We start from the raw sequence: 22,490 nt of genomic DNA, 5'->3' as shown, positions 1-22,490 counted from the left end.
TACTATTCAGCTTGGCAACTGCTGGCGATCAAGCTCATTATCTGTGAAAGATATAAAATAGGACAGTGTGAAGGTGTGCTGGGACCCTGTGGGGGATTAATCAGAACCAAACGGCGAATAATTAGTAAGAGCGATAATGGCGGTCGAGAGACACATAAATCCGGAGATTCCTCCATACTGGTCTGCTAGAGAGAAAAGAATTTGGTATGTGGCTGATGGTGGAGTCAGGCTTTTTTTCTAAAGAAAAATATGGGTTATGAAAATACAGTAAATTGCCAAGGAGATGATTCTCTGTTTAGACGTTTTAAATGCATCCCACTGCCAGTGTACGGCCTCCCGCAGCAGGAGCCAGCATTGGCATCCTGCTTCCCGTCGTTTCCTTCACATTTCCACCTGTCCTTCCATCACCAGGGGAATGAGTCCAGCCCAGGCAGATGCTCAGTTCCTGGAGAACGCCAAGAAGCTGTCGATGTATGGGGTGGACCTTCACCATGCCAAGGTACTGTGGGCGACTCGCCTTGGCAACCCCAGCACTGCTCCTGTGCTTCACTGTGTTTGAATGAAAAACTTTATTTATCACCGCGCTCACAAATGCCATAGATCATGTGGTTGATTTTCTGCATTTTTCAGTTTGCATGAAATTTACTTAGCTACTATTTATCACTGTTAAGTTGACTCTGGTCCTGCCAGTTCCCTTTAAATCACTTAAAGTTTGAACACAGAGCGAGACGATGGATACACTTTATTAATCCCTGTGGAGAAAATAAAGGTACGAGGACTGGTAGCATCAAATGTTCAATAGTGCAGTTTTTCTCAACCCGGTCCTCGGGGACCCTGGATAGTCCATGTTTTTGCTCCCTCCCATATCCCGGAGCTGGGAGGGAGCAAAAACATGGACTGTCTGGGGGTCCCCGAGGACCGGGTTGAGAAACACAGCAAATGTGAAGTTATGAGATGAAAGAAGAAAAATGATACACGACCCTTGAGAGTGGGTGAACCAGTGGTGCTCGAGTACCACAGCACACAGGATAAATAAATGTTTTCTATTAATGAGTATGGATGGTTTAGTTAAAGTAACAATCACTTTTTAACTGCAAGCACTGTAGCTACAGTAGGGCCACTCTCTGGGTGAAGTTGCAGCTTGTTAGTTTAACGGTGGGTGAAAAGGTCCGCGGTGCACATTCAGTTCTGCTCAGAATGAAGATGGGGACTTCGGAGAAGCCCAATCAGACTGTCAGCTTCTCTGGAAACATGCAAGACATTCATGGGCAGCTGGTGGGGGGTTGGGGTGGAAATCCAACCAAAAATTCAACAGTTCTGCCTCAGCTGCATAAACAGATGTTGGCAGCAGTTTCTGAGGGTGGGAAAGGGATGGGGAGGTGATCGCCATAGGAACTGCACTGGGAGGGGTCAGGGCTCTCACATTCACGGCGGGCCAGCTGTGTTTACTGTTGTAACGGTATATTTACACTTATAGTGAAGGCAGCTTCAATCCCTGCACTCACTGCAAGGGACGGGTGACTGCTGGTAACTATTGTATCTGGGCTCCACTTTGGACTCACAGTTTGGGTCTCAGGAATGGGATTTCCCTCAACGGTAAAACATCGTTTACCAATAACTTCCAGTTTTGCGATGTATAGATTTGCAGATGCTTGGCACATGCAGTCTTTCCCCCTCTCTCTCTCTTTTTTTGCGCTGTGTTTATGCAGAGTTTTGTTTATTTGTCCCTGCCTAGTACCACGTTTCAGGGGAAACGTGACTTTTCTGCACTTCACCGATTCGCACAGCTTATTTAAGGTCACAGCGGCAGCGTTCCAAGATGTAAATCTCCACATATTTCGTCACCGGTCCAGTTGCGGAGTGCTATTGTAGAAGGGAAATGCTTGCAGATGGACGAGTTGCTGTTAATGGCGCCTCTTCCATGAGAGGAAGATGTGGGGCAGGGGTGTTATGGCTCATTAATGTGTTCCATCCAACTCATCCTGCCTCTTAACTAAAAATCAATAGCACGCCCCATTTGCAGACGCTCTAAACAGCTTTAATATTTATACAGAGTAATAATAGTATTTCCACATTAATAATCCAGTAAGGTGGAAAATAGTGTCTCATTGAATCTGCGGCCTGTGGTGGTTTTCATATTAAGACTTTAGGCCTACATAGCAGGTCGTAATAGGCACAGAAATGGGAGCGTCTCGCACAAAGGCACCGGGGTTGGGGCCATTCCGCAATACATACATCAATTCCAGTCCAAATCATGAAATGGAACTGGAGTTGGGATCTGGAACAAAAAACTACGGGGAACAGAATTGGAATTGAATTTAAATTTCAGGGAGATTTAAATTCCAGCTCCAGTTCCATTTCCTGATTTGGATTGGAATTGATGAATGTATTCCTGAATGGGCCCAACCTTGAAAGATCCTTTCCACCCCCTTATAACACTCATCATGTCCCAACGCCCCCCCCCCCCTCTGGCGCAGGACTCCGAGGGTGTCGACATCATGCTGGGGGTGTGCGCCAACGGGCTGCTGATCTACAAAGACAGGCTCCGGATAAACCGCTTTGCCTGGCCGAAGATCCTGAAGATCTCCTACAAACGAAGCAACTTCTACATCAAGATCAGACCTGGAGAGGTATGGCAACCGCCCCCCCCCATTTCCCAGGCTCCTTACAGGGGGTAAATTGCCTTGAGGTGCCAGTTCAGTTTACTAGCTGACAAGTGTACCGGTGGTTTGATTGACCACAGTAGAGCGTGTTTCTAACGGTAGGACGTGTCTGGGCAGTGTGCTTTTCCACATAGCACCCTCTGGAGGCTCCAAGGAGCCATAACATCTTGTCTGATGTCCTGTAGGCGGAGCAGTTTGAGAGCAGCGTGGGCTTTAAGCTGCCCAACCATCGTGCAGCTAAGAGGCTGTGGAAGGTTTGCGTGGAGCATCACACCTTCTTCAGGTACTGTAGCCTTGACCAGCCTCGTGCTGTGTGACAGTGTCCCATCACAGCTTGAAATTGGTGGATTTACAGGGTTAAACAGAAATTGATGTGCCTTGAATGACTGAATATTTTTGACGGAAATCAAGCTGAAATGAACAATAGCTGAAACGCGCATTTTTCTTTTTGTCAGGAAAGACCAAAGATTATTTTTTTTTTTACCCCATAATAGAACCGATATAATTGGATCCTGGGAAGCAAAACAATCAGATCTATTTCCTGTCCAAAAAAAAGACACATGTAGAGCAGATTTTTGTGAAGTCCCACTCTGCTAATGCTGTTTGTTTTCTGGAGCTTTCCGGAGCACCTGAGGTGTCTCCCCCAGGGCTTGTGGTGTCCTTTTATCATCCCCAAGCCATAAGTTGAGTGTCCCTATGGTGTGGCGAGAGAGATCCAGCACTGAATGAAGGATGATCAGCATGACCTTCCACCAACCCGACTCCCGCACTCTCCCGTGCCTGCCTACCCCCAACTGGTTCTGTCATCATTTAATGCGATTATCAGCCCTCAGGTTTAACGGCAGGACATCGGACACCCACCACCTGGTTCAGACACGCTCTGACTGGGCGTACGAAGAGTGCTGACCCACGCTAAATTGGAACCACATTTGTAGCAGAGATCCTCTGTACTTAATCTCTGCTGTTTATCTTGGCCCAGTGTTGAAGTGAAACTGCGGCCTTAACAGATACAAATGAAATCCCAAGTTCAGTCTAACCACTAATACTCCCCGTATTCTGCCCTCGTATTCCAGTCCTTTTGTGCGTGTTGAGGTAACTCATATTTCCTTCCATTAAACTGTCAGGTTTGAATTAAAGCTCTTGGCTCTTTTTTCGATATCCTCCACCCAGTGAAGAAAAAGGGGAAAAAAAACCACCGATAATTTGCTTTTTAATTCCCTAGCCTGTTGTTCTGTGAGCCAAAGGGCTTGATTAGGGTTGCCTTTGAGACGCGCTTAAGGGATGATGTCAGGGTGACGCGTGCCTGGAAGTGACGGAGAGGTGGATCCTGTCCTCTGGGACCGCCCCCTCACACCCCGAGCCCCGCTGTGGGTGGGGTGTTTTTTCTATGGGGGAAATAACTCAGTCTCAAGTCCCACCCCTGACGACCCTTAGGGCTGCCTCATATTCCCTGGCTTTCGTACCCTTGTTTGCCCTGCGGCCATGGGAACTGCACGCCCCCACCCACCAGACAAACAAAGATTCACGTACGCACACCCGCTGTCCTGTGACTACGCCCTCTGCCTGCACTCTTCAGAGTGACCCGTTCGGGAGGATTAAAGCTAATCATGGGCGTCTAATTAATACAGACTAAAAGAGTCGTATCTTAGGTGTAAAACACAAAAAAAATCACCTTGAGAGAGTGGAGTGCAGGATCGAGGTAAACAGCCAGCGATCGGTAAAGTGTACTGCATCTGGGTCCTGTATCTGTTTCGAAGTCGATGCTGTAGTAGTTAGTGAGCAAACTTATGATCAGGCATTGCAGAGCATCTGTGTCTCAAGCTGGTGGGCACCTTTATGCCCTGAAAAGTCACCTGCCGCTTTGCTGAGCTTCCGGTGCTAACGTGCTAAAACGTGCCGGCCCTCGTCTGCTTCCCCCAAAGGCTGGTGACTCCGGAGCAGCCCCCCAAGGCCCGTTTTCTCACCCTGGGCTCCAAGTTCCGCTACAGCGGCCGCACACAGGCCCAAACTCGGGAGGCCAGTACGCTCATCGACAGGCCCGCCCCCCACTTTGAGCGGTGCTCCAGCAAGAGGCTGTCCCGCAGTCTGGACGGAGGTGAGTCCGGGGTTAAAGGTCACGCCGCCTCACTTCTGCCGCTACGTATTGGTTCATTTGCACAGCCAAACATTCGCTTTGACGTGTCCGGTTGGGAATGAGCCCTGGCGATTCCTGTTTCCCACGGTAACAGAATCCGCAGAGGCCTAAGTGCGGGCAAATTGGCACTTTTAAAAAAAAAAACCCACTGCCATCTTTTACACTCATGGATTAAAACGTGCGTCTATAGGGGGAAGTTTGTTTGGGAAGCGGGCACTACCCGCACGAGTGTAAATAGAAGGTGAAAGGAAAGTTCATCTCAGAGGAAGACTGATGAAACTTTCAGATGAAACGCTCGTGACTTCAGGTGTGCCTGAGTGATATATTTTTTTATTTATACTTCATGTGGCACTGCTGTGGATTTTGGGATGTATAAACAGATTCTAGATGTGGTATCTCTTTCATTTGCTTCAATGTGTCGTTTTATCCCCATGATATCGAATTATGCACGATAACATTGAGTAATTGTTTTTAAAGGCCTGGGTGAATCGCTTTAACATCGTTAATTAGTGATATTCTTCTGTATAATGTTTCAGGCTTATTTCCAAACTTTGCATAGGCGTGGCACGCAAAACAAACCTTTCTGGTTGGTTGATGTTCTACATAAATGTGGGAGAGCATAAAGCCGTGGATCAGCTTTGGGTGAAACGTCTGCCCTCTGCATGACTCTGCGGGGCCACCCCCATTGTCGTAGGTGCTCTTTGTCTCTCGCTAGAGGGTATTTCTGGGTCCGTCCCTGTTTTTCGTGTCGCCTGACTGACATCTGACACGCAAGCAGTTTTGTCCAGAGGGCATCTTTGGCCAGGCTCTACCAGGTCGCACGTTGGTGTTAATCCTCTGGCAGTTCTCGTGTTACAGACTGTGACCCCCCCCCCCCCCCCCCCCCCCCCCATGGTCACTGCGAGTACTGAGAACTGGACCGTTCCCTCTGTATGACAGTGGGACACAGGAAATGGATCCAACATCTGTTTCCTTTTGTTAGGGAAGGAAGGATTTTTTATGGGCAACCTGGAATGTGTATGTGCCGAGTGTACAGCAGAGAGCGGCTTACAGGGAGCCGCGTTCAGCCCGAAAAATGATAACACACAAAAAAGCCAATCACAGTGCCTTGCGGAAGGTTTTCAGAAATGACGATTGGCTGAGTTATATTTGGCAGCATCTGCTTTAGATTATATTTTATTGGCCTGAGAGCCTATCTGGTTTTTACCAGTGGGCTTGGAGTGACCTCCCTGGATTGGTGCAGAGCAGGTATGCAGTTTCACCGACTACCCAGCTACTGGGGTCTGAAGTGAGGAATATAATATGGTTATGGATGGAGAAGAAGTCGGTGCAAATAAAGGCAGACCACATAAACATCAGGGTGGCAAGGTGGTGGACACCAATTGTGGTGTCAGGGCTGCAGCAGCTGGCTAACGGACCAAACAAAATCTGCCCGCAGTGCTGATGGGTGGCTAAAATTACTCATGATTGCGTTAGTGCCTGGCCTAATTTCAGATTAGCGTGTGGCACTCGGTCTCCTTTTTAGATTCCCTTTAGTCCTGCTTATTACGCTTTATGGTGTTATGTTGCAGTGGGGGCTGGGACCGCAGTTTAGGTCCGGGTACGTGGGGCTGCCCCAGCTTCCACTTGGACTGTCTCGCAGCTCCAAGTCATGACCATTCTGCTGCTGTCAGGTCAGAGACTCTGTCTGTGTATTTAGGTGACATGCAGCTCAGCAGGTTAGGGATCTGTGTCAGTGTCCTGAAGGTTGTGGGTTCAAACCCTTCAGCTGATGGTGTAAGCATACGAAACAGTAAGCAGATTAAGCTACTCCAGGGATCCTGCATTCTGGCTGACTCTGCTACCTGACTAAAACTTTCTCTTATCTATATATATACACATACAGTTTTGAAACGTTTGAAATATCTACCACCTGGGCCACTTCTAATCTAAAATTGTTGCTGCTCTGCACAATGGGAGCTTCTGATTAATAACATCTTTTAACAGTAAGCGAAAAGCTAATCCGTGCATTTACTCCCCAGTCATTGTAACACTTTCTGGTGAATTGGGTGAGGCTGTACAGTGCTACAGCACCATCTCCTGGTTATTTAGGGAATTACACCTGAAGGTACTTTTCTCCATGAATTTGCAGGGAGTTAACCTGCAGTTTTCCCATCCCTGTACTAGCTCCTGGGCTTGGCATGGATGACCAGTCCGGCGCCCCCGGCCAGGGCCTGACCCCTGGGGCGAAGAACGGCCGGGACCCTGCCCTGGAGCTCTCCTCGGACTCCAAGGTGAGGGATTTGTGGGCATCGCGCATGTTCCTCCCCACAGGTACGGCATGTCATCAGCGCTGGAAGGGAATACCAGCGTCTGTTTTAGCTTTGACAGTGGTGACGAGTGGGATATTCTGGAAGGCCAGCTTGACTCCACTGCGCGACAGTGAAACCGTGCTTCACTGGAAAGCTGATTTGGTATATAAACTGCCAATATGGATGCAAACGGTGAAAACCGTGAGTAAGACTGTCCTAGCAGCACGGCGTTCGCGGTCCAGCTGGAAGCCCCTCCTGGATCGCAGGGTGTTTGCCTGGCCTCCTGCCTGCAGCTTCAGCGCTCGCGTTCACAGTCAGATCGCTCCCCCCCCCCAGGAAATGTTATGGATTGCACATCAGCCCATCGCTTTAGCTTTGGAGGGGGAGTATGAGCCATGGGCCTGTTTTAAAGGCTGCCAAGCTCCCGATTACACCCACTCCCTTCCCCCCAGGCCCTGTAGGAGTACACCCCTCCCCCCAACAGCCTGTTGGCTTCTCTCCTTTACTCTCCCTCTCTCTCTTTCCCACCCTACCTCTTCTCTCTGCTGTGCTACTGACCTCTGCTGTTTCGCTGACTAATGGTATTGCTTTCTCTTCTTTACATTCGTTTCTCTCTCTCCCTCTCTCCCACTCTTCCTCACTCTCTTTGCTGCGCTATCGCCCTCAGGTGTTTCGCTGACTAATGGCGTGTGTCTCTCTCTTTCCTCCTTCACACTCTTTTGGTTTGCCATGCACATCCTTATCTCCTTTTGGGATTTCATTGTGGCCCCTTTTTTTCTCACCCCCTAGTCTATCTTCATGTTCCCCCTCTCCCCCTCCTCCTCCTCCATCTCATCCCTCCCACTCAACCTGGACACCATCTCCGAGCTGGACGTCCCCTCCGACATCTCGGAGGATGACCCCCTGCCCTGGGCAGATGAGCTCGACGGGGAATGCCTGGGCACTTGCCCTGGGTACTTTTCCGAGCATGCCGATGGCTTGGACGTGCCCGGACATGCCAGTCCTTTTGGCCCTGCCCCCTTGGAGGATGGCTTCCTTGAGGAGGCGGAGCCTGTGCCCCCTCCTGAGGCCCCTCCCACCCCAGGCTTCTCCGTCCTTGGCCTGCGGCTGTCCTCACTCCTGGAGGAGGACTTTTCGGGACTGCCCGAGGCCTGCCTCTCCCTGGTGCCCGCAGGCCTGAGGCCATACCTGCTGCCCGGCTCTCCCTCGCTGCTGCCCTCCCTGCTGCTGGCCTTCGCTGTGCTGCTGTCCGCATCGCAGTCACTGCCCCTGTCCCTGGGCTTGGCCCTGCCACTCGCCCTGTCCCTCTGCTACCTGGAGCCCAAGGGTCCCGAGATACCCGTGTACCACGCGGTGCCCCGGCACACCACAGCGGTCCTGCAGGAGGACGTGTGCGACCCCCCGCCGCCTGACCCCACGCCCCCACCCCCCAGCCGGCCCTGCGTGCCCCCCCAACCCCCTTATGTTTGCCTGCCCCCTCCCCCCTTCTCCAAAGCCCCGCAAGGTTTTCTGTGTGCCCCAGCATTTTGCTGTAGCCCAGCACGGGTATTTCCCTGAAAAAGGTTTCCAGTCCCTTTCTGCGTCTCTTTTAGTCCCCATTCAGATTTTGACTCCCTTTGATAATTTTAGCTGCTTCACCCGATTTCTCAATTCTCTGGCAGAAAATGTTGATAAAAAAATATTTATAATGTTAAAAACAACTTTAGAAGCGAACCTAGTCGGTGTAACCCGTTGTGCAGTGAGATGACCATTCTGGATGTGATGTGCGGTAGGCTTTAAAGTCTTCTTCCAGAAAGTTCTCCATTATCGTATGAAGGCTTAAGCCTTTGACTCCTGCAGATTATTGCTTGCGATGTCACTATTGAGTGAATAGGAAGTATCTTTTTAATACACGAGGGAAATCCCAGGGCAGCCCTATCACCAGCCTGTGACCCTCCCCTTGTGGTCGATTCGCTTCAGACGTGCTCTGCACTCTCCATTTCCAAACGCCAGCGAGTAAAGTGCAAGTTGCAGGAAATGCACAGAAAGTGAGCCGCTCAGCCCCGCAAACCCAGGATGCTCTGCTGCATGATCCGTACTCCCCGTTGCGATTGGTTGCTCGGCGAGCATCACCAAACAGGCCGTCTGTGTCCCGGGATACAGGCCTCTCTTTTCCATTTCACCGTTCTTTTTCATCCCAAACCTCAATTTCATCCCTCCCCCCCCAACTCGATCACCTCCCACCAAAAATGCGACCCAACATAGGTGGAGCAGGGGCCTGGCGACGGCGCAGCAGGCATGGCCACCCAAGCAGAGCTCACTGAGGTCTGTGAGGGCGCTGGCGGTTTTGGGCATCTACCACTCTCTTGCATGAAAGTGTCGACGGCATTGGGCACCTACCATTCTGTGACGGGGGGAGGGGGTGGTGGATAGCACAGGCTTTGACCTTGTGTGGCTAACACGCCCTTTCTTCCCTGCGCTGCGACAGACTGCCAGAGACGTGGAGGACTCCCAACAACAGAAGGTTGATTAATCGAATGGTTTATGCATTTCCGCAGCCTGTGGGGCTTCACTGCTTCTTTTGTATTGTGTTTTATCCTGTTTTGTTTTTTTTTCCTTGGCTGGGCAGTGAGGGACCCGACTTGTGCGTGTTGCATTGGGGTGTTTTGGTCACGTTGGCTTTAATGACACGGGCACACGGCACAGCGGCTTGTGCACCCAGAATGCACTTCAGTAGCGCAGCATGAGGCAGTGGGCCCTTTGAAGGAAGCCGTCACACCTGGATCCTTATGCCATGAAATAAGGCTTTTCTATGTCAGCTCATGTGCTCAGCAGGCAGAGATTGAGAAAAATGTCATCATACACATTTAGAATCTGACTGTGATCGTGTTTATCTGATTGGCGCACAAGCTCTGACTGCTCCTCCCTGGATTACAGCCAGCCAGTGTGCTGTTGGAACGCTGCTGGAAGCCTGGACCCTTCACTGTTTTCGTGGGGGGGCTGTGTGACCCCTGCCAGTCTCCCCGTGTGCCCCTGTCATTACACTTTTTTCCGCTGTGGGTTTCTTCCATTGCTCCTGTTGTTTTTTGTGTTTGCCTGCTGGTCCACTGTCGTGATGGTCTCACTCCATTTTTGATTCCACAGAGCAAGTTGAGAGTACAGGGGGAAAATATATATGTCAGACATAGCAATTTAATGTTGGAGGTTGGTATGAAGGCCGCTTTGGGGATGCTCCCAGAATGCACCTCTCTGCCTCCTGTCCTGGCCTGGCCTGGTCTGCACTCTCGGGCTCTGTGTTTCAGATATGCTGCATGATCTGCATGTGAGCCGAGGGGGGTGCATGCTCAACCCCCCATCCCACGCTTGTTCACGAGTGTCAGTCACTGGTGATGGGAGGGATTTGGGTTTTGGGGGGGTTGTCTGCTGTGATGGGGCCTACAGTCTGATGTGTGCAAGATGCTGTCCAGTCCATGGAATCTGTTGATCTACAATCGTTCTCTTACCTGGAAATGTAACCTCACTAATATCATTTCTTTAACGGAGCAGAATTTCTCGCTTTGGTGGCTTCATTCATTTTTCTCCCTCTCTGTGGTTATTTATAACTGACAGCCGACCTCAAGTAACCCGATGAACCCGCATATCAGAAACGTGGAGTGTCAGTGCTGCGTTTTCAGCCGGCCCCAGAAGGGACGTCGGCAACCTCGTGGTGACCTTGTAGAGTCAGTAGAAATGATCTGGTGAGCCCTAAGCATGATGAGGGTCAGATAGACACCTGAAAGGGCAAAGCCAATCAAGAGTCAACTTTTCTGCCTTCCTAGCTGAGCTCAACCAATTAAGTGAATTGTTCTGCTATGAGGCCTGATTTAAGATGAACGTTTGGGTATGGGGGGTCAAGAACTCCGGCAAAGGAAGAGAAGAAGAAGAACACAAGAACTAAAGAAATGTGGGGAGGGGTGGGGGCAGCATAAGAGATCCCCAGGACCCTGAAGAGGACAAGACCCCAGCTGGACACGGGAAGCAGCTCCGCCGGCCGCGGAGGGATGTGCCGCGGAGGGATGTGCCGCGGAGGGATGTGCCGCGGAGGGATGTGCCGCGGAGGGATGCCTGCTCATCACTCCGAAGGCCATTTTAAAATGTCGTAACCCACAGTGCCAGCATCACACTCACGCCCCATCTAAAGGGTCTTTGTGTGTGGGCCTGTTCACACTCCACAGTTCTGATGTGCAGATTCATAATCAAACTAAACAGAAAATCCTGTACGTGAGCCGTGTCTCGCTGAGGCCCTATTAAAACAGAGTGGCAATAAAGTGTTTTTAATTGGCTATGAAATTAGTAATATTCTTCAATAATGAAACGGAGCTGTTCAGGGTGCTTCAATTGAATCCTGTCTAAATGGCAAGTCGAATCTGTTTTGAGGGTCTGGTTAGACATGGTTACCCTTTTTATGTTTCATTCATTTTTGTTTTTATGTATGAGCTAATGCATTTGTTGTCCATTATTCTCCCTATTGCGCCCCGGTCCACCTTCCCCAACCCCTCCCTGCTGCGCTGTGGGTCGCAGGACCTGGATAAGACCCAGGAAGATGTTTTGAAACACCAGGCTAGCATTAGCGAGTTAAAGCGCAATTTTATGGAGTCCACCCCCGAGCCGCAGCCCAGTCAGTGGGAGAAACGCCTTACCGCCAGTCCCGCCACCAGCCTACGTCTGCGGGCCCAAGCGGTATGTGTCCTGCATCTCCCTCTGCCCATGCCCAGCGGGGTCGCGGTGGCGCCGACCTGGTGGCGGGCAGTCTGTATGGCAGTTGGGATCTTCCCCCTTCCTCTACTTCCTTTATCGCACCGCTTTTGGTTCTTCTCCTCCCCACCTCGCCTCACTAAAGCATCACTGGTGTCCCCATGTGGTTTGCCGTCTTTGGATTTATTATTGCCCATAATTCCTGGCTGTCACACCAGGGTCAGCCGCAGACCTCTTCCTGTCGGATCTCTGCTGCATTGTTACTGTTTAGCTGTGTTCGGTGCTGCTCACGGATGTTTCCTCCAATCCCTGCTGTTCTCGCTCTTCCTCCACGTTGCGCTACAGATGCCTGGCATGATCTCCGCGTTCGGTTTCTGATGCCTGCGCTGCTTTTGTGGGTCAGCCTCAGTCAGACGTCCCGCATGCCTGTCTTTCTGTCATTTTTTTTTTTTTTAAGTAGTCTATAGGCTGCTCTCTTCTTTTCTTCTTTTAACGCCGTGATGTTCCCTTGTGAAATGTTATTATGGGACTCCGAGGTTTGCCCTTTGATCTTAGAGCCACACTGCATGCCATTGCTCCATAATTAAAAATGGTTAACACTTAAGACCTTGTTTTTGGTCACTTGTAGACTGATTCGTAACACATAATAACGCGTCCCAACGCTCCTCTTTTAGCTCCCCTCCTCGCTCATAAGCCTGCCATGTTTCCACATTCCCTGTAACTTGGTTTCTCCTCCTCCTCACCCCCTAACTCACTCCAGGCCTTTGAAGAGGAGGTCCCCAGCAGCTCCGTTTTATCGAGCCCGGTGGCCGTTCCCACCGGCCTGCCTGCCGCCTGCACTACCAGCGTGTCGGCAGCAGAGGGCGACATTGCTGTAGGGTCTCCCCCTGCGGCTGCGCATGTTGTCGAGGTGCCCTTCAGTGAACGGAGCTTCGCCGTGACATGAACACTGACACGAGTCCCATTGTCCACCATTCAGGGCTCCACCCACGTCTGCGTCTTCAGAGCTTCCTTTCTCAGACATAAACACAAACAAAAATCTCGAATATAACCGGCTGGCTGAAACTTGTCATTTTGTTTTAAATTAGTGCTACACAAGCCAGCGTTTCTGAATAGCTTTAAGTAAAGTTTTATTAAATAGTTTTCAAACACCTAACAGCATAATATTTATAATACTTCTGCTTGTCTCAGTACGAGCTCATACGTAGATTCTTTTATTAAACACTAAATTCAGACTGGGACGTAAAAGTACGTGGCGTTAACTGGTCACCCATGAATGCCGCTGTCTGTCTTGCTTTTCCTGTGTTTTATGTTTAACAGCATGTGCGGTGAGGATGTGTGGGGGATTCCCCTTGCTGCCCTTCCGTGTGGGGGGGGGGGGGGGTCTGTGCAGTGCTATATATGCGTCTCCTGGTGTTGGGGTTTTGCCGTGAATGTGGGTGTGACCACTGTCCCTCTGGTTGCATTTTCTGTTCCTCAGAAAGCGCTCCCCAGAGCAGACGGGTCGTCCTACAGTGGCAGCGATGCCGGCAAGGTGCTCGCCGCCCCCCCCCCCTCCCCCCACTGTGCTGCCATCTTATTCCCTTCAGCCATGTTTTCCGTCCAGCTTCCCACCCCTGGCTTTTCACATCTCCGCTTTTGTTATCGTTTGCTGTCATCCTCTTTTGGTTGCAATATCTTTTACGTTTGTATTTTTCCATGTGTTTCCCCCCCCCCCCCTTTTATTTATTTTATTCTCTGGTGTAGACGGCAGAGGACAAACAGAAATCAGACACACTTGAGCAGGCTGAGGTTGAAATAGAAGAGACTGTAGTCATCAAGGAGGTCAGGAAGGCGCCCAAGGTGGAGGTGACCGTGCCCGAGGTTGTCGTCACCATTGCTGTGACTGAGAAGGAGCCCGAGGAGAAGACAGGCGCCGAAGCAGAGGGGAGGGGAGACGAAGGGGTCACCCAGAGGGGTAGCACCTCTTCAGACAGCCACAGTGAGAGTGAGGACGAGGCAGAGTACCGCCCTCAGGCCCCCGGCGAATCCATCGACCACATCAAAGAGGTACCAGAGGAAGAGGAGGAGCTGGCTGTAGAGGCTCAGCCCCTGGAGGCGGAGCCAGCCGCCGCGCCGCCCTGCCCCACCACCGAAGAGCAGGAATCGCCCCTGAAAGACGAAGCCCAGAATGGCCACCCTGAAATGCAGTCACCCCAGGGGTCGGTGGAGGAAGATGAAGAGGACGAAGGGGAGCCCAAGCTGAACGGGGACGCATCTCGCGCAGAGACGGAGGGCCTCCCGCAGGTTATTTGTTGTTCCGAGGTAAATCCCCGCATGCTGCGTGGCTGGACCGTGCTGCGGGTTCACTTCAGCTCCGCCCACCCGTCTGCCATCCATCCCATCCGCCTGCTGCTCCTGCGCAGTCTGTCTGCGCTGCTTGAGCGTCGGTCAATTCCACTCTTCGTCCTGTGTGTGTTTTTTTTTTTTTTTTTTTTAACCGCTCCTCTTGACAGAAGCCTAGCTGGTTCATCTCCTGCCGCTCCCCCCCCCCCCCCACTTGGTACCACTGTCTCACCCCAACCTCCTTTAACCCCCTCCCCCCATCTTAATCTTTGCCTGGCCCCCCCCCCCCAAACTATTCCGGGAAGTGGCTGCTTCCAAGGACAGATTCTGCGGTCGGTCTGCCTGCCTGCCGGAAATCCTGAACACAACTTTAAGCATCATATTTATTTTTCTAATCTTACTTTGGATGCAGACGTAGCAAAGGGAGGGTGCAGTGTTTGTTCCTGCCTTTTTTTTGTTTGTTTCCTCCTGCATGCAGTTGGGTGCATCATCCAACCAAAGACTTTCTCCTCCTTAATTATTGGGTTGTCTTCTTTTTGTCCTCTATTTTAATTTACATTTTGTGTGTGTTTGTGTGCGTGTGTGTGTGTCCTGTTCATCACTGTCCCCACCTACCCCTGCAGCCCCCAGTGGTAAAGACAGAAATGGTGACCATCTCTGACACCTTCGCTGCCCAGAAGACGGAGATCTCTACCACGGAGGTGCCCATCGTGCACACGGAGACCAAAACCATCACGTACGAGGCTGCGCAGGTAGGAGCTTGAACCAGGGCCTAGTGGTGCGTAAGTGTATCACGCCCTTTAGCGTTTTTCGTGTGTTGCACTTGATCCCGAGCGTTCTTTGGGCCCGCTCCCTGCAGGTAGACGGCGCCGGGGATGGTGAGCCCGGTGTGCTCATGACTGCACAAACCATCACCTCGGAGTCCCTGTGCACCACCACTACCACGCACATCACCAAGGTAACTGTCTATCCGCCCGCCCACGTGCTGGGAAGCCGCTCGCGTTCCCTCGCCGCCCCTGAAAATTAATCAAGTTTGGAGCCAGACAGCCTGCAGCTTGCTGCCTCGTGGCTCAGAGTGCCATAGCTCCATCTGGTGTTTGAGTGACTCTGCTGACCGTGGTGCTCGGCAAGCGTGCTGATCAGCCGAGAGTTGGTGTCAGCGTGACACAGAAGGGCACCCTGGCTCAGCATTTGCCTGCCAGTGAGTCACATGGTGACAGACTGCCAATGAGCACCCATCTCCCCCTTCTCCCACTGGCCGCATGTGACGTGGTGCCGCTGTGCTTCAAACTGCTCTCAGCTGTTTGGCGAAATCGAGTCTCTGCTCTGTCGGGCTCCGGTGCTTCACTTGCTGCCACATGTGCCGGGTAGCATTTATTACGTGAGGCTTGGCACTCGTGCAAAACAGCTGCAAAATTAAGTCGTGAATCTATTAAGTTCTGAAAAGCAGGAGTAGTTCCAGCCATTTTCGTTTGTTCATCCGCAGACGCTGAAAGGTGGGGTTTCAGAAACGAGAATTGAAAAGCGCATCGTCATTTCGGGAGACTCCGATATCGACCACGATCAGGTGAGACTTGCGGCCGGCGGGTGGGAAGATCTCGCAGGTGCTGTGCTGGGCTTCAGTGTGGCGGAGGGGTCTCACTGTGTCAGACCGGCAGGCAGAGGTGGAAGTTTCAGGTGCAGAAAGTAAGATTCCTGACCAGGATTTTGTTTCAACCAACCAGTTGAGAATAAACAGCCACAGTCGTATAGTGATCAACAGGTTGGTTGAAACAAAATCTTGGCCTGGATTTTTACTTTCTGGGCCTGAAACTTCCACCTCTGCCGGCAAGTTGGCGGGAGACTGACATGGTGTTTGACAGCATGCTCACACTTGGCCCAGTCGTCTTGTCCCATGCCTGAGCACGATTGTCCCCTCTTCTCCCTCCCTCCCTCCATGCCTGAGCACGCCTTCATCATCACTGTGCGTCTTTTTGTGTTGAGGAAAACCATAGGTAGCATAGGAGCGTTCTCACACAGCACACTTGAGTCCATGATTGAGTCCCGATTTGTGGCTTATTCGGAGCCGTTTTGTGCACGCTGACGCACGGCCCTCATAGGCTTACCGAGTACGCGACGGAGCGATTCCCATTTAATCATGCTGCACGTATAACTTCCATATTTTACCAAATATCTCACTGTTTTTGTGTGCTGCATCCACTTGTTCCTGGACAAGCACAAATTTCCTGCAAAAACTGCACCTCAGCCGTAGACCGAAATGATGCCTTTGTCACCGTGTTTGTTGAATGTCGGCACCTGATCTGTACAGCTTACCGGATCTGTTCCCTCCGGATCCAGCTCATGTATAGTGTACATGTACACATGCGTGTAACAGTCACATCATCGACGTCGTGTCTGTGTTCCCTTGTTTGGGCACAGTTAGAGATCACACTGGGCGCGTACCGAGTTCAAGCGGGCCCAGGCATGGTGCAGAGTGATCACACTGGTAAACGTGCTCGGGCACAGTACAGACCGCCTAGTGTGAGTACACCCTTAGTGTGAAGCTGGTAGCTTGTTAACTGCGAATAAACATTGTTTCCTGGGCTCTCGTCCCCCTCCCTTACCCGGAGAAGACGGCATTAAGAGGATTTTCATAAGCCTGGGGGAGTTCGTGGAGTTTGCTTTGTAATGAGACTTAAAATAGGCATACAGTACTGCTACGATGAACACAACTCTGTGGCGTAGGGGGAGGATTCCCCTTATGGGTACAGTGTGTACCTTAGCGAAGACTGTGGGTTCGAATCCCAAGGCTGGCACGGTAAGTCATCTCCGTGTGGTTGTTGGGTAAGGCCGTCTGCTGCAGGCGCACCAGCCAATTCTGTTTTCTGATTCTCAAGTGTACGTCGCTTTGTACAAAACGTACTGTAAATGCGATGGAGCAAATCTGAAGAGAAACGCATCGAGTGTCGGGCATGTAGGAGTAAATGAGGAGATGTTCTAAATGAGCAGCATGGCTGTCTCTTAGAATTTGGATCAAATGAGAAGCAGAAAATGACACGAGCATCACGAACACGGAAACAAAACCGGTAATCCCTCTGACTGTCTCAGTCCCTGGGGATGCTGGTGTGTCACGTCCTAGCCCCTCCACCCTGCCCCCGTTGCCATCCTAGCCCCTCCACCCTGCCCCCGTTGCCATCCTAGCCCCTCCACCCCGCCCCCGTTGCCATCCTAGTCGGTGATACTGCCCGGAGAGGATCCGCGTTTCCATGGAAGCACAGAGTTCCCGCTCTTGGGGGAATCGGATGATTCTGCAGCCATGAAATGCCCCAGTAATTCTGAGCTGACGCAAAGCATTCTCCTCTGTTCCTGGGTGGGATTCTAGGCGTTGGCCCGGGCTATAAAGGAAGCCAAAGAACAGCACCCTGACATGTCAGTGACCCGGGTGGTGGTGCATAAAGAGACCGAGGTGATGGAGGAGGGCAAGGACTGAGCGACCAGGTAAGGCTCCGCAGCTGCAGCCCTGCGCCGACTCCTTCCCTTCAGCTGTGCCTGATTCTCCCAGAATGGGCGCGTGGCCATATCCATGTTTAGCGTTAATATTAAAATGATTCTTCCTTGGCCTGCCTGAGTAGCAGGAATACGTCGAAAACCGCCAGCACTGTGCCAGGCCTTACTGGAAGAGCTCCCATGCTAGCGCTCTGTGTTCCGCCGAACCTCCTCAAACCAGCTAATCAGATCCTTATATCCCACACACCTTGACTGGTCATGTGACGTGGAAGCGATAATGTCCGCGGAGGTATATACTCGGGTATATTTGATGGTTACTGCGAATTCTGGGATGACTTTAAGAGAGGCTTTAAAATGGCTAAGCTGACAGTAGCGTGTGGACCCTCTTACTCTGGCATACATGCTTCCTTCGGATGGAGCCCAGCTGGGGCTCGTAAAGGCAGCCGCTGCTGTGTAATTACCGCTGTAACGGTAAACCTGGCTGGCTATAATGAGGACCGTATACCAGGAAGCTTAATGAGATGACACTAACGAGCAACGGAGTGGAGCCCCGCCTACAGCCCGTCCTCGATGCCCTCCCCCCAACGTGGCTCTTAGGGATTTGCTCATATGGGGCAGGGTGTTTGAGACGGGCTTCTGTGAATTTTGACTCCGGTACTGTGTTCACTTCAGCTTGGACAGCTGATATCGTCATACCTGACCTTTGCATATCTGTCGGTTCTTTGAGAAGTGTTGACTTGCTTGCCGAAGTCCTCGTGTTTTCCGTCCTCGCTCTGTCGTCCTTGTCTCGCCTTCACACCAGTCCCTTTCGTGAAGTCCTTACGATGAAAGCACTCTAGCTAGTAAACGATCTTACCGCTTCCAAAAGAAATGTTTTAAAACGACTGGAAGTTGTAGTTTTGGCCTGTCTGCCAGCCCAGCGCTGTACTCCTGAGACCTGAAAAGGCAAACCGTTGACCACAGTGTGGCAGTATGTCGGATCATCGTGCTCACATTGTCGACTAATGAGGTCTGTCTGTACAACCTACCGATCAAACAGGAATATAACAAATGACAGAACAGCTTGGTTTGTGAGTGTGGATGAAAGTCCCTTTAGACGACCTAGGAAGGGAAAGCAGGTAAGATTTCCCTGGGAAAGTGTCTGTCGATGCATATTTCACGGATGTCACAGTTGTAAAGAAGCTATGTGTGTCTCATGATTTTTGCTGGTAATTAATAAGGATTAGTGATTATACATTACGGTAATGTGGTTGTTAAGCCTAGGAAACGAGATGGTCTGGGAGTGTCTGATGAGCCCAAATCTGAATATAACTATTATCTGTGTCATTGCAGAGGAGACCATGGAGCCAACGAGAATTCATGTTGTTTTCCAAGTGGAAATCCCCCCCAATCATCTGTCCGGAAACACCATGGTTACACCTCCAGACAAAGACGGCTCCCAAGGCCCAGCTCCAATGTCCATGCTTTGCACAACTTCCATTTTTATCATTCATAAGAGAACCACTTAGCTAACATGTGTAGCTTGTTTTAATTACGTAGTGCTTCTGCAGAAAAATACCTTTTATTAAAATCTTTTTAGGGTTTCATAAACTGGTCATTTTTTTTCTCCTGTTTTTTCCCTAGTGTTCAGTAGCAGTCACATTCCTAGTATGTACATACGTTATTTTTTTGTTTATTATTTTTTTGAGAAACTACGACATTTAAAAAAGAAGAAAAAAAATTAATGTCATCGTTGCGGATTCATGAAGTTGACGTAATTCGGCAGCCTTGGTTCAGAGTCGGTCTTTGCGTCATTTAATCCCAAAACCGTGCATCGGCGGAGGATGGGCCACCAGCACATGTGACTATAGCACGTGCCACTGCGCGGGACCAGCGGCAGGCGGACAGACAGACAGACGGACGGATCGTCGTGGCACGGGCTGCTACTCTAAATGCCAACTCGACCTCCAAACTATGCAGTCGGCCCATTTCAAACATTCCACGACTGGGAGGAGCCTCTCATCTACCTCCAAGAGCAAAACCGACGAAACAAGGAGGAAAAACTAAAGTGATTAAAAACGGCAACTCTAGGCAGCTTGGAAACTCGCTTTTCTGTAACTTTCTGGCAACATTAATCAGATTTATATTTCTAGATCTTTTTGCTATCTTTTAAAACTGTCTTAAACTGTATACCGATTTAGACCTTTTTAATATATATTTTTTTTTTGACTAAAGTATACAAAAACAATGAACGGTGGCCCTTTAAATCCCTGTTTTTCTATAGGTGTACCTGAGAGAGACCACCCTTTAGCATTGCGCTACCTGTGATCTGGCTACCTTCCCGAGACCTGGTCACGTTGTCCGCTAGCTCTCAGACCGGGTGTACAGCCACTGTTTAGGCTTTTTAGCAGCTTGAGAAGCGCCCGCCTTTCTGCCCGCACCTGTTTGGTGTCCCCCTGTTTAAAATAAAGGTTTGTTTATTCTCTACCTGCTGGCTTGTGGTTGATCTGTAACTCCCGCTTCCCCATTTGCATACTGGAGCTGCTTCCATTTCCCTTGTGGTCTGGATTTGTTCTGTAGCAGCCTGTGCTTGTTCTCTTAATTAGGCTTGAGTTGTGTTCCAGATAAAGTTCAAGTTGACTTCCTTTCATGAGACACCCTCCCATATTCCTGGAAAGGCCTTAAACTTAAACTTAAACTGATGAAGGGTTCAGCTGGCTGAGCACACATGCACAGAGGCAGGGATATATACAGCGTGTATCTAGCGCCTGCACACGGTTCATCTGTGTTTTCTGAGAGACTTGATTGATTGCCCTTTTAGATTAAATGATTTTACACTTTCCACAGAGACTTTCCACCAGTCTTTCCCAAAATCCCAGTTAAGCTCTTCAGGGATGTTAGCCATATTTTGGAAGCTTTTAAATAAAATTTTATTAGTGATTTATAAAGGAACTCGATGGTAGAATCTATACTTTCTAAGAGAAATCTTTTAATCCAGTCTCATCTGAGTTCATGGTCCCTAGTAGCCTATTGCTAAGTCTGCCTGCATCTTCTGGTGTACAAGGCAGACATGGAGACGAGGCCTGTTTCCATTTCGCCTCTGTAGTCCGGATCCAAAGATGAGCACGAATGGGTCTTTCCATTCTGCTGGGCGTCTGGAGCGCAAAGCTCTGCTGGAACCTCTGACTGCTTCCTAAGCCGGCGAGGTCTGCTTCCACTGGGTGCGTCGCCAGGCGTCGCTTTTCCACCTTCCCCGTCGTTCTGCCGGCTCCTCCCATGTCCCGCAGGACGGGTTAGGGGGCTGGGGTCCTTCTCAGGTTCCGGTCCTACCCGCGGCCCTGCGTCCTGCCGTGGTCGGGGCTGGTCCGTAGCAGAACCTGAGCGCTGTGTCGCGGGGATTGTGCACCTTGGCCAGCTCAGCATCCACTGTGAGGGGCGGTGAGATGAGAAGGTGACCTTGTGGGAAAGTTTTAGATGATCTCCACCACCACACTTTGTCAGTCAGGTTCAGCTGTCAGTGCCCCCCCACCCCCCCCGAGTGCCATTAGTAATAACGTCAATAATGTTAGGGAAGGGTAACCGGATACATGATCCAGATATTTCTGCTCTTATGATACTTAGTATTAAAAAAATGATGTTGGCATCAGACTTTTTTTTTTTTTTTTTTTTTTAACCTTAACGGATAATTTTGTCCAAAGCGACATACATTGTGACAGAATGTTATTTCAGACAGTCACTGAAACAATTGGGGGTCCAACGCCTGGCTCGGGGCCCCACAACTGAAACCACTCTGACAAGCTTGGGAACCAAGCGACCTTCCTATCATAGACAACGTCCCACTGAATTGCATGCCGTCCCACCTTTACATCACATTACATCACTCTGCATCTTATTTACATGCACTGATGCAAGATGGTGGCCGGTTAACTTTTCAGCTGTTCAGGTACAATGATGCGTGTCAAACCTGGGGAACATACAGAATTATCTTTTAACGGGGTCGGCGCCAGTGGGCGGGTGGGGCTCGAGGCATACCTTCCGCAAGCTTCCATCGTAGGTGGGCGATGATCAGGAGCAGGAGCAGAGTCACTGGGAGGAAGATTCCGAGCAGGAGGAACCAGCCAGGGACCTCCCTGAGGAACATGGTCATGCTGGACATTCTGTAGCCGACTGAGCCAGCTGGCCGCCCGGGCCTGAAATAGCCTGCCTCATCTGGACTTTGCACTTCTAAACAAGCCTGTGACTGCAAAGAGGCTTCCCAGCGGATGGGTTAATGGTTCACTCAGCCCGTCTCTGGGGTCCAAAGGCCCAGATTAACTCCTCAACAGGCTGACTGGTGCGTTTGCTGACCTTGCAGGAAGTTTTGAGTCGTGCGTTTGGAAGATTTATGAATTAAACCTATAGGTGTGATTATGTGGTTTCACAAATCCAGCCCCCTCGCCTCTGGGTTACATTTTGTCTGCTTTCTCCATCATCCAATTACAGTTGAAGTTTGACTGACAGGCTGCTGCTCATTTGACCTCTCTATCTTTGGCCTTTTCTGATTGGTTCCAGTGAACGGTTATCAGGCGTTCTTGCCTGGTACTCATTAAAATGCCCAGAACAGACTAAATTTGGCGTCTTTCAATTTCCATTAAACATGCTAATATACTGTGACAGTTCTTCACCTTGATCAGCCTCGGAAGATGCATGATGAATTGTAATTTTCCAAGAAAAAGGGTCTGTTATCTGTCCTGACAGCAGCCTTGTTAAAGCATCTGAAGCTTCGTTGTGTAATTTCAATGTTCATACAAGATGAGTTTTGAGCAGAGGATAAGGGAAATGTCACCTGTCTAATAGTTTATAATGGTACATAATTAAAAAAAGAAGCAGAGCTTCTGTGTTTAGAATACGCCTTCAGTG

At 50.4% G+C, this 22,490-nt stretch overlaps 1 protein-coding gene and 1 long non-coding RNA gene across 10 annotated transcripts in view; one reads left to right on the top strand and one right to left on the bottom strand.

Moving 5' to 3' along the window:
• epb41l2 (erythrocyte membrane protein band 4.1 like 2) overlaps window positions 1–20,078 on the top strand; it is a 48,505-nt gene extending 28,427 nt beyond the window's left edge. For 2 of the 9 annotated variants that reach the window (XM_049004583.1, XM_049004584.1), the window contains exons 8-22: window positions 412–499; window positions 2,478–2,630; window positions 2,849–2,946; window positions 4,586–4,758; window positions 6,964–7,070; window positions 10,212–10,271; window positions 11,628–11,786; window positions 12,562–12,711; window positions 13,282–13,335; window positions 13,548–14,105; window positions 14,750–14,878; window positions 14,986–15,084; window positions 15,613–15,693; window positions 17,488–17,603; window positions 18,945–20,078. In XM_049004583.1, the coding sequence (XP_048860540.1) occupies window positions 412–499; window positions 2,478–2,630; window positions 2,849–2,946; window positions 4,586–4,758; window positions 6,964–7,070; window positions 10,212–10,271; window positions 11,628–11,786; window positions 12,562–12,711; window positions 13,282–13,335; window positions 13,548–14,105; window positions 14,750–14,878; window positions 14,986–15,084; window positions 15,613–15,693; window positions 17,488–17,595 (2,017 nt within the window). In that variant the 3' untranslated portion in view covers window positions 17,596–17,603; window positions 18,945–20,078. Of the gene's footprint in view, window positions 1–411; window positions 500–2,477; window positions 2,631–2,848; window positions 2,947–4,585; window positions 4,759–6,963; window positions 7,071–9,555; window positions 9,592–10,211; window positions 10,272–11,627; window positions 11,787–12,561; window positions 12,712–13,281; window positions 13,336–13,547; window positions 14,106–14,749; window positions 14,879–14,985; window positions 15,085–15,612; window positions 15,694–17,487; window positions 17,604–18,944 lie in introns of all 9 variants that reach the window. The other 7 variants (XM_049004585.1, XM_049004587.1, XM_049004588.1 and 4 more) reach the window with 7 other exon arrangements.
• A 419-nt stretch (window positions 20,079–20,497) lies between these two features.
• LOC125727698 (uncharacterized) lies at window positions 20,498–22,138 on the bottom strand. Its single transcript, XR_007388819.1, has 2 exons — window positions 21,624–22,138; window positions 20,498–21,017 (listed from the first exon to the last, which is right to left on the bottom strand). It is a non-coding gene; the product is annotated as an uncharacterized LOC125727698 (long non-coding RNA).
• Between the last annotated feature and the right edge of the window lie 352 nt (window positions 22,139–22,490).

Source organism: Brienomyrus brachyistius, unplaced genomic scaffold (genome assembly GCF_023856365.1).
Source record: "Brienomyrus brachyistius isolate T26 unplaced genomic scaffold, BBRACH_0.4 scaffold112, whole genome shotgun sequence".
Lineage (NCBI taxonomy): Eukaryota > Metazoa > Chordata > Actinopteri > Osteoglossiformes > Mormyridae > Brienomyrus > Brienomyrus brachyistius.
Note: the sequence above shows the minus strand (reverse complement) of the source record. Positions and strands in the feature narration are given on the sequence as shown.